Source organism: Bos taurus, chromosome 26, assembly GCF_002263795.3.
Source record: "Bos taurus isolate L1 Dominette 01449 registration number 42190680 breed Hereford chromosome 26, ARS-UCD2.0, whole genome shotgun sequence".
Taxonomy (NCBI): domain Eukaryota; kingdom Metazoa; phylum Chordata; class Mammalia; order Artiodactyla; family Bovidae; genus Bos; species Bos taurus.
The window spans coordinates 17121991-17133470 of NC_037353.1; the positions used below are offsets into that span (position 1 = coordinate 17121991).

Below are 11480 nucleotides of genomic sequence, written 5' to 3' on the forward strand. Positions count from 1 at the left end.
AATACTTGAAGCTGTTCCCATCCACAGGTGGAATCTATTTTCTCCTCTCTTGGCCCTCTGACTTGCTTTGACCAATACAGTGCAGCAGAGCCCGCACTGTATAAACAAGCCTAGCTGTTTACAACACTGTATACAAGCCTGTTTTAACTCCGATGAGATCCAATTTATCAGTTTTTCATTTTATGGGCTGTACATGTGTGCTAAGTCTCTATAGTCATGACCTACCGTTTTCTAAAAGCCTGTTTAAAACACTATATACAAGCCTAGCTCTGTATAAACTCTGAGCGTAGGTCACAGAGACCTTGTTACTCCCAAGCTTGCTGTTCTTGGGAAGCACCATGTGAAGAAGCCATGGATAGCCTGCTGTAGGATGGGAGACCATGTGGAACAGAGATGATCTGTCACCCCAGGAGACTCCCCACTGGCCTTCAACAATCAACCCTGACCTGGGCCAAAGTTGAGAGCTGACAAGGACATGGAACCACTGTGTAGCTGAGCCTGATCCAAAATGCCAGCTCATGGAATTGTGACCTAAATCCATAGCTGTGGTCACTAAGTAAGTAGCAGAGGTAGTTTTCAAACATAGGGAGCCTAGTTTCAGACCCTCAGCTTTTAAACTTTACACTCTTCTTTGCATGAAAGCTTCCCTTGTGGCTCAGACAGTAAAGAATCTGCCTGCAATGTGGGAGATACAAGTTTGATCCCTAGGTCAGGAAGATCCCTTGGAGAAAGAAACAGCAAACCACTCCAGTGTTCCTGCCTAGAGAATTCCATGGACAGAGGAGCCTGGCGGGCTACAGCCCATGGGGTTGCAAAGAGTTGGACATGACTGAGCAACTATACTTGCATGAATGGGAAACAGATTTTTCCAATGGTGATAAGCTTGATTAGCTGGTAAGCAAGTCCTCTTGCAGAAAGGTTTTGAGATTTGTTGATAACATTTAGGTGTTATCAAGGAGACAGGTAATTCAATATATCATAAACAGCCTTTGTAACTAGACCTCTATAAGCAAAAAAAAAAAAAAAGAATCTTGACCTAACTATCACACCTTATACAAATATTAATTCAAAATGGATCATGGGACTTCAATGTAAGCACAAAACTTTTAGGGAAAAAAACACAGAAGAAAATCTTTTCAAAATCTAAGGCTATAAAAGAGTTCTCAGATTTGAGCTCACATGTACAATCCATGGGCTTCCCAGGTGGCGCAAGTAGTAAAGAAAGAATCCGCCTACCAACACAGGAGATCCCAGTGACTCGGGTTCGATCCCTGGGTCAGGAAGATCCCCTGGAGGAGGGTATGGCAACCCACTCCAGTATTCTTTCGTGGAGAATCCCACGGACAGAGGAACCTGGTGGGCTACAGTCCATGGGGTAAAAAACAGTAGGTCACAACTATAGGGACTTAGCACACACATACAATCCATAAAATGAAAAACTGATAAATTGGATCTCATCAAAGTTAAAAAAACAAAAATCACTTTCCTCTATGAAAGACCCTGTTAAGGGACTTAAATGGCAAGCCACAAACTGGGAGAAAATATTTTCAAAGCACAAATCCAACCAAGGACTAGTATCTAGCAGACGTTAAAAAACTCAAAGTTCAACAGTAGAAAACCAAACAATCCAATTAAAAACGACATTTCACAATGAGGATATTCAGACGGCAAATGAGCACATGAAAAGATGTTCAATCTCATCAGCCAACAGGGAAAAGGAAAACCACAGTGAGATATCATTATGTATCTATCAAAATGGATAACTAAAAGAGTGGCAACATCAGATGCTGTTGAGGATGAGGAGAAAGTAGATCACTCATACACTGCTGGTGTGAACGTAAAATGGTACAGCCACTGCAAAAACAGTTTGCCAATTTCTTATGAAACTAACTACCACATTGCACTGAGTAGCTTCAACTGCAAGCAACAAATTCTGGTAAATTCTCTTTTCATTTCCATTCTGTTATGAATATTTTCTAATTTTCCTTCTTTTTTTTAAAATGTTTTTAACTGAGACAGACCTAAAATCGCAGCTTCTGGAAGAACCATTTGTTCTTGCCGGTCTTGTATCTCTCCTCATACTTGACCTTGGCTTCTCGTCGGGCCTTGCGTTTGAGAGCAGGGTCTCTGAAGACATCCTTGTTGACAACAGTTTTGTCCAAGGGGATATCCACAGAGTACCTTGGGGGCATGAGGTGATTATAATTATAAACTTTCACAAAAGACTTGATCTTTGACCTCTTGGCAATTTTCTTCTTGCCCATGGCAGCTGTCATTTTGCGTGGATAGCGATCAATTCCAGCCACCAGACCACGGCTGTAGGGTCGGTCTGAGGTGCCATCATCAGTGCTCTTCACGATGACCGCTTTGCGTCTGGAGTAGTGACTGGCCAGGACCAGCACCACCTTTCCGGGTTTCATGAACTTACCCATTTCAGCAGCTACCACTCGAGACTAAAGCAGAAAGGGTCCAATTTTCCTTCTTATGGCTTAGATATACCCATCATTTAAAAGTGAACATTTAATTTCCAAATACACGGGGTTTTTAAAGTATCTTTAATATTAATTTCTCATTTTGATACTAATTTCTCACTTAAATGTTTTCTTCTCTGCAATCATCCTCTGTGTTTTTTCAGTCTTCTAGCTTTATTGAGGCTTTCAATGGCTTTCAGTGTGATCTCTTTTGTCACACTTCATTTGAAAATATGTGAGTTATTTTCAAATATCTTTTGATATTGATTTCTAACAGAATTCCACAGAGATAAGAGAACAGACTCTGTATGATTTAAATACCTTTAGACTATGAACTTTTTGCACCTTGTTTTATATTCCTGGATATCTTCCAGTGTCTCCTAGTTATAGTCTATGGAAACTTGAACATGATTTGTATCCTACTATTCTGTGAAAATTGTGTAAATGTTAATTATGTTGAATTCATTCATGGTGCTTTTCAGGTGTACCATATCCTTCTACTTTTCTGTATATTCACTCTATTAATTTTTAAGAGTGATATTGAAACTCCAACTAAAAATTTATCTACTTAAAAAATTTTTTAAATATAATGGAACTACAAGTAACTTTGTTCTATATTTTCCAAGTCTCCTGTAAATGTGTTAAGCATACTTTCTTTTTTTTTTTTTTAATTAATTTATTATTTATTTGGCTGTGCTGGGGTTTTAGTGGTGGCACCCAGGAATCTTCAGTCTTCACTATGGCTCGAGGGATCGTGGCATATGGGATCTAGTTCCCTGGCCAGGGATCGAACCCGGGCCCTCTGCTTGGGGAGCATGGAGCCTTTGCCTCTGGAGCATCAGGGAAGTCCCTAAGCATACTTTCACAATTTAAAAAAGAGAGAGAAAAAATTAACTACCACATGCAACCAACACACACCCGGAAACTGAACTATTGGACATTTATGCCAAATCACCATAACTATATTCACACAAAATCCTGTACACAAATGTTCACAGCAGTCTTATTCACCACAGACCAAAAAAGTAACCAGATGTTCTTCAATGATGAATGGTTACACTAACTGTGGCACCCCCATACCACTAAATACTACTCAGTCATAAAAATAAACAAAGTGATACAGACAACAAGAATCTCCAGAGATTTATGCTGAGTAAAAAAGGTCACCCCCAAAGGTCAGATACTGTATGATTTCATTTACATAACATTTACAAATTATAAAAATGGAGAACAGATTATAGGCTGCCAAGGGTTAGGGACAGGAAGCAGGATGGTTAGATAAGAGAAACTGAAGGGCTCCACAGTGATGGAAATCTTAACCTGCTTCTGTCCACACTGATGCCCTGGTTGAGACACCGGGGTAACTAGGCGTAAGGGCTCTCTTGGTATTTGTTCTTAAAGCTGCAAGTGAATCTATAATTACCTCAAAATTAAACACTTCATTACAAAAAAGGGAATGAACAATAATAGCCTGCAAAAAATCTGGGGGGATTAAATAAAAGTAATATTTTATCTTTAAAAGTCTTTTTAAATTTTGAGGGTTTTTTTTTTTTTTTACATACCAGAAGCTGTAAAATTAATGTACACAACTTCATGAGTTTGCCGGTAAGTATACACTTGTGAAACCATTGCCATAATCTATGCCATAACCTGTCTATCCCCTCCAAAAACTTTACGTTATTGGTAAATACAAACACAGCATTTCAGCAGTATGCTGCTTCCCTGCTTATTGCCTTTGTCCAATTCTGCCAAATAAGTTTTTTTCCTCTTTAAAACTTTGTTTTCAAACACACTTGGACCAAACCTCCCACATACTTATGTTTCCTAGGATACCTACGAGATCTGGAGAGTATTGTGGGCTGGACCCAGGGCAGGAGACGCTGGGTGAAGGACTGGGACCCAGAGCGGCAGACTTGACTCAACATGCTGTGAGGTGGTCACTGACCAAGGTACCTGCAGAATTCATTTTTAAAAAATAAATAATCAAAATACTAGACAGTTCCTTTTACTTTCATCCACCTCCCCACACCGAGAGTAAAAACTTGACTCTCCTGATCCAAACTCTTCTATATTAGAGGAACTCCTACCTCTTCTACATACAGAAAACAGAGAAAAACAAACGGCTCCTCCGCCAAGCTCTGACTCTATTCTTCCTTGCTTAGGACCATCTTAAGTTTTTTTTTCTGTTTGTTTTTAATAAATTTATTTCTATTTTTTGGCTGCACTAGGTCTTTACTGCTGTGCATGGGCTTTCTCTAGTCGTGGCGAGTGGGGGTTACTCTTCATTGCAGTGCAAAGACTACTCATTGTGGTGGCTTCTCCTGTTCGGGAGAGTGGGTCCCAGGCACGCAGGCTGCATTAGTTGTGGCATGTAGGCTCAGCAGTTGTGGTGCACAAACTAAGTTGCTTCGAGGCAGGAGGGATCTTCTTGGACCAGGGATCAAACCCCTGTTCCCTGCATTGGCAGGTGAATTCTTAACTACTAGACCACCAGGGAAGTCCCAGGGCCATCTTAGTTTTTATAGAAAAAAATAGGAACTAAGTATTATGAATATTTTGAGTGACAAAAAACATCTTCAAGGTATAATGTTTATCTACTGATATTAAATCTTCACTACAATTTCTACACCATTAGGGAGTGTTCAACCAATCAAAAACAGATTCCACATTCCATAAGCAGCCACCTCCACCTTCCTTCTCTCATCTCCCAAAAGAACTCTGAAACCCACATATTTGAAGTATCAGCTTGATCCCTGCTGACACAAGGAGAGGGAGGAAAGGTCAGAGATGGCGGCTTTGTCTTTCTTCTTGCTATCCAGAAGAGTCCAAAGCATACTCTTCAATCCCTGGGAGGGAGTGGCAACACCTGAAAATGGCTGGCATTTGGAACGACCCTGGGTACACCTCATGGAGGATGAACACACAGCTAGTTTTCAGACCTGGGTTGTGGGCATTTTGCCACTGCAGGTCAAACTTAAGATTTTAGAAAAAGAATAGTTTTTTTCATAAAAAGGCAGGAGGCTTCTTCCTATGTGTGTGTATATTAATATATAAATATACTCACACAGAGAGACTATGCCATTCATTATTGCAGCTCTTACACTACAGGGACATGGTTTTCATGAGATAAGAAAAATCCTTCATCTTGCTTCTGGGCCTCCTTTTAACTTCTGCTCTACGCATTAACAGATATATTCCAACTGTCTTACACATGCCTCACGGTGTTTAAACATGCCTAAAAAGACTAGCATTTTGCCCGAAAGTGAAGAGAAACAAGGAATGGTTAATGCTCTTCAATTTATACTGCACAAAGGTACAAAAAGGAGAAGAGACTGGCAGGATACATCTGTCTTACAAAATACGGCATCTGCATAAGCAAGAGAAAGTGGTAAGTGCTGTCTTTGTTGACTTCAGTGTTTGTGACAGTAAGGAAGGTTCCAAGAGAAAATTATTTGCATAATACTGAAGCATGCTATGAGGCCATGATCTATGTTTGCTGCTTATACAAATTCCTTCTGAAATTGCTGCTAAACAATTATTTATACATGAATTCACCCAAATAATTCTAGAAGAGCCAAAAGGGTAAAACAATCAAATAATGACCCTAAAATTCTAATTCCATCACCTTCACAAACTTTCCCCAGCAGCTCTAGCATTCAAAGTTGGATATATTCCTACAGGTTAGTTTCCAACTGCTTCGTGCCATTGTTGACTTTCCCAAAAGGATTATAAACTTCCTACCGAAGGCATGGTAAACATGGGAAACAATCAAGCTTTGCGCTCGCTAGCTGTATGCCTTGCAATCTTTTAAAGTCTCAGTCTCCTCATCTGTAAACCAGGGACAATAACAATAAGGACCTCGTGGAATTATTTTGAGAGAATGTAGTAACTGCATTCCAAGAATGGAATGCCTGGATACAAAAGATGCTCAATAAACATCTACTCTCATCCATCTGTCTTTTAGGCACTAATGTTATTATATCTTACAACCACTTTCTTCCTTATTTCTTTCAGGACCTGTCACTGGAACAAAGAATTTCATAGCCTCTGATGGGCAGACATAGTCACAAATTATACTTATTGACTATTTCTCTCTCTCTTATCTATGAAAAACCAAGAAAGCTCTGAATGTTTAAGGTCAGTCAGTTATCACGTTGAAGATTGATGTAGAAACCAGGCCTCCTGGCCTCTCCCATCACCTCTGCCTGACCCCGCCCTCACTGCAAAGGATAGTTCATCCTCCCAGAATTTATTATGCCCTCGTAAAATAGATAGCTAATCTCAGGGAGCAAAGGGTATGTGTGTCTGTCTAGACCCCGTGTAATCAAATGAAAAGTTCCCATGTTTTGACTCAGGACATTTCTCAAGTACTTCTTTACAGGTTCCGAACAGATAGTCCTTATCTTACTTACTTGAATAGAGAACTGAACTTTAGTCTCAGCAAACTAAATACAGAAATACAAGCTTCCTATATGGTTCACCTGTTAAAGACAAAGCCCCAATGATAAACCTCACCTCCTCTAGAGAGGGGAACCGAGACGGGGGAGGGGGATGGATCTGGGTCCGCCCAGCCCTGATGAGCCACGGAAAGAATTATCCACAGACCTCCTGCCACACTGCAAAAGGCAGTCGTGAGCGAGCTCTCCTGCTGCGGGGTCGGGGGGGCAGGGGCGGGGGAGGTTTTCAAGAGGGGATCACGAAGGCCCAGGCAGGCCGCGCGGGACTGCACACATAGGCCCCTGACAGCTGTGTGGACAGTTACAAACAGGGCGAAACCCCACCACTCATGCAGGTGCACTTGAAGCTGGTTCCGGGATCCCGGGCCGAGAAGGCATCAGGCGCTGGGTCTTCAAGCCTCCATATGGATCAGTTTCTGCATCTGGGTGTATCCGAGGGGGTCGGGGAGTTCGAGTGCGCACAGCCCCCGCAGCCCTCGGGCCTCCGCGCGCCGGCGGCGTGTGGCGATGCAGCGCGCTCTGGGAGGCCCAGCCCGCCGCCATCCCTCTGCGCCCACACCCACTTACGGGTCCGACCCCCATCACTCTGCTCCCGCTCAGGCCGCGCGGACCTGCAGTCCCCACGGTCGCCCGTGACCTGGTGCGCACCCCTTCCCTTGCCTCAGCCCGGGTGCCGCCTCAGCCCTCACGCAGGCTCCGGCGCCTCGCCATCCCCGCCACCGTCCCCGTCATCCTTGTGGCCCGCTCATACCTGCCTCGCCTCAGCCGCTGGGCCCCACCACCCGGCCCGCACTCCACTCCACGCGTCTCTCGGGCCGGCTTACTCCCCTTTTTCTTCCGTCCACGTCCCGCAAGATGACGTTACGTCAGCAGCGCTGGAGTAAACCCAGGCCGCAAGGACTCCGCTGTTGACGCGAGGCGGCTGGCTGACCCCGAGCTGCGCTGCGGCAATGGCGTAGGTGCGTTTGGAGAATCGGGCCCGCGCTCCACGTGGCGAGCCCCGCCCGCTGAGGCCCGCAGACGCCAGGGGGCGGAGCTCGAGTACTCTGTGTGAACGTCCGCGTCCCAGCGGCAGACCCGGACAGGGGCCACGGAGAGTCGCCCCTCGGACCTTCCCCGGGAGGCAGAAAGGACGCCTGGATTCCTCAGCTGCTGGTAGATCCCATACGATGTGTTTGCCAGTATTGATCATTGTATCTCAGCCACACCTCGGAAATAGATTGGATCAGTTGCACGTATTTGAGGATCCCGCACTCCAGGCAAACAACTAATGCTGTTAAAATGGAAATATTTTGACAGAGATTAAATGATTTGCCCCCTAGTCGCCTTGAGCTTCCCCCAGGGGTCCCAGCCCAACTGTTGTTTAGCAAGGGCATTGGTGAGGTTACTGTATTCTAAACTAGTAGTATTTAATCTCTGACAGTTGGATTCACCCTTAAAGTTAAGAGTTCGGACTCTGTCCTTTTCTACTTGCAGTGTTTTCCTCAAAGGGCATGTTTCTGCATAGACAGGCCTAGACGTATCGCTGGGCATGTAGGTGGTTGGGGTTGCAAGAACACTTTGGTGGAGGTTTGTTAGGAAGGCATCTTGCCCGTTGTGGGGTAGTTCCTGAGAACAATGCTGAGCCTATTCCTCGTTCATTAAACTTCGGCTACTTTGTGGCAGGCATTCCCTAGGTTCGGAGGAAAACATGGTCACCTTATGGGAGAGACAGACCTGTGAGCAAATGGTTACACTATTTGATTAATGTTAGAGGAGCCGTGTCTGGGGATTCAGCAAGTCTGAAAAGAGTAGACATTCGAATTGGGGGAAGCGGGGAGCAGGATCGCAGGAGGAAGAGGGAATGGAATGTCTGGAGGCAGGAGACGCCTTGTGAGGAGAGGCTACATGTGGGACGTGACAGGAGAGGTGTTTGGGGGAGGGGGGAGAAGGGGCTTGTAAAATTTTTGTGACAGGCCAAAGAATTTGAATCTTTTCATCCTCAAAGTTAGAGAACCCTGACTTCCAAAGTACTGGAGTGACATGATCAGCTCTGTGTGTCTGAAATCAGTAGAGAGGGGTTTAAGCTGGGAGCTCACTTAGCCTATTGCAAAGGCCCAAGTAAGAAATGATGGCTGGGGAAAAGGCTCCAGCAGCAGACAGGGAGCATAAAGGAGGGAGAGCTGACTTTGTTCACTACTTGGAAGAGGGAGAATGAGAGACAAGGAGGTGGTTGTTGCTGTTCAGTCGCTGAGTTGTGTCTGACTCTTTGTGGCCCCATGGACTGCAGCAAGCCAGGCTTCCTTGTCCTTCACCATCTCCCTGAGTTTGCTCAAACTCATGTCCATTGAGTTGGTGATGCCATCCAACCATCTCGTTCACTGTCGTCTCCTTCTCCTCCTGCCTTCAATCTTTCCCAGCATGGGGGTCTTTTCCAATGAGTTGGCTCTTTGCATCAGGTGTCCAGAGTATCAGAGCTTCAGCTGCAGTCCGTCCAATGAATATTCAGGGTTTATTTCCTCTAGGATTGACTGGTTTGATCTCCTTGCTGTCCAAGGGACTCTCAAGAGTCTTCTCCAACACCACAGTTCGAAAGGATCAATTCTTCAGTGCTTCTTTATGGTCCAACTCTCACATCTGTACATGACTACTGGAAAAACCATAGCTTTGCCTATATGGACCTTTGTTGGCAAAGTGATGTCTCTGTCTGTGTTTGTCATAGCTTTTCTTCCAAGGAGCAAGTGTCTTTTAATTTCATGGCTGCAGTCACCATCTGCAGTGATTTTGGTCCCCAAGAAAATAAAGTCTGTCATTGCTTCCACTCTTTCCTCCATTTATTTGCCATGAAGTAATGGGACCATATGCCATGATCTTTTTGAATGCTGAATTTCAGGCCAGTTTTTTCACTCTCCTCTTTCACCTTCATCAAGAGGCTCTTTAGTTCCTCTTCGCTTTCTGCCATAAGGGTGATATCATCTGCCTACCTGAGATTGTTGATTGCAAATCTGGTGGTGCTACAACATTTAGGAAATAGATGAGGGGAGTAGTTCTTTTGGGTGAAGGATGAAAACACCAAACGTGTTAAGTTTTGAGCACTTTGGATTTAAAGTAGAAGAAACAAAAGAAATAAAACTGCCCTCCAGAAGTTTCAGTGGGTACTTCAGCTTTTAAGAGTCTCACTATGAACTTAGAACAAAATAGGTATCTGCAGGTATAGCTAAAGCCACTAGGGACAGAGGCTTTCTCCACTCAGGAAGTTCTGTTCTTAATGTGTCCTGATGGTTTAGACAGTAAAGAATTTGCTTACAATGCAGGAGACTAGGGTTGGATCGCTGGGTCGGGAAGATCCCCTGAAGAAGGGGATGGCTACCCACTCCAGTAATCTTGCATGGATAATCCCATGGACAGAGGAGCCTGGTGGGCTAAAGTCCATGGGGTCGCAAAGAGTCAGGCACCACTGAGTGACTAACATTTTCACTTCAAACCACACATCACCTTAAACAATAATTGTTTGTCTGCCTTTCCTGCTAGAATATAAGCTCCTTAGAGCAGGAAAGTATATTCCTGGCACATAATGGCCAATAAATATTTGATAAATGAATGAATTTAATTTCTTTGGGCCCAGTAATACTGTCCTTGTCTACTTTCTATACTTGCCTATATTCTATATAGTATATTCTGCATATACTAGCCTATAGCATTGCTAAGATCAAATATGAAAATTCTTTAACACTGCCCAAACATTTTGTTTGTTTTCATTACTATTTTATTGTTAATATTCTACTCCACCAATAAAGTTGAGTGGGATACGTGACTGTGGATTGGGAAAATCAAATACCAGAATTATAATCGTTTGCCTTTTGAAATAAATAAATAAAAATAGTGAATATAAGTTAAAAAAAGAAAAGAAATCAAGAAAAATATTTTAGCCATGGTCTCTTTCCTGCATGTGACTTAAATTAAAAAAAGATTCTCTTTTAATTGGAGGGATTTTTGTCTCAGCAAGTGGAAATATGGCTAGATATGACCAGAAAGTTACATAGGAAGTGGCTTATTTAGAACCCAAGTATAAGAAGGCAGGGTTGAGGACTGCTTCTTCACATGCCAGAGAGTACTAGGTTAAAGCTATCTTAGTCTCATGCTCTTTACTTGTAACAGAAACTTATTCAAACAAAACAATTTACTGGAGAGAGTAGTTTCCAAAAGCAGGAGGTAAAATTGGATCTCTTAAGAGGTGGATACAAGGAACTAGAATCTGGGAATCAAGACTCTCCCCTATCTCTGGGTTTCTTCTTTACATTTATATCTGCACATCTGCCTCTTTTTTTCTCTTTTTAAGATACACTCTTCCCTAGTGAACATTGGTTAAAAATGGCTTCCTCAGCCCTAAAATATCTTCAGTGCCTATTCCCCACTGACTTTTAGGCTTGGTCCCAGATTCATATTCCTCGAGAGAAAACCTTACTGGCCTAAGTTGCCCCAGGTCTCCCATTTTTGGTCTAGTCAGCTGTGGCAGGGAGAGGAGGGGTCATGCAGATAACTCAAACACAGCAGAGCTCTATGTGATGGGGGA

The 11480-nt window shown here is 43.4% G+C and overlaps 1 protein-coding gene and 1 pseudogene across 2 annotated transcripts in view; both read right to left on the minus strand.

Moving 5' to 3' along the window:
- Positions 1 to 7767, minus strand: part of ALDH18A1 (aldehyde dehydrogenase 18 family member A1) — a 41123-nt gene extending 33356 nt beyond the window's left edge. The window contains exons 1-2 of one of the 2 annotated variants that reach the window (XM_005225537.5): positions 7680 to 7767; positions 4309 to 4424 (exon numbers count right to left, since the gene is read on the minus strand). In XM_005225537.5, coding sequence (XP_005225594.1) covers positions 4309 to 4396 — 88 coding nt within the window. In that variant the 5' untranslated portion in view covers positions 4397 to 4424; positions 7680 to 7767. 2 annotated transcript variants of the gene reach the window in all.
- LOC525649 (60S ribosomal protein L27 pseudogene) lies at positions 2007 to 2447 on the minus strand (annotated as a pseudogene).
- Positions 7768 to 11480: the final 3713 nt, after the last annotated feature.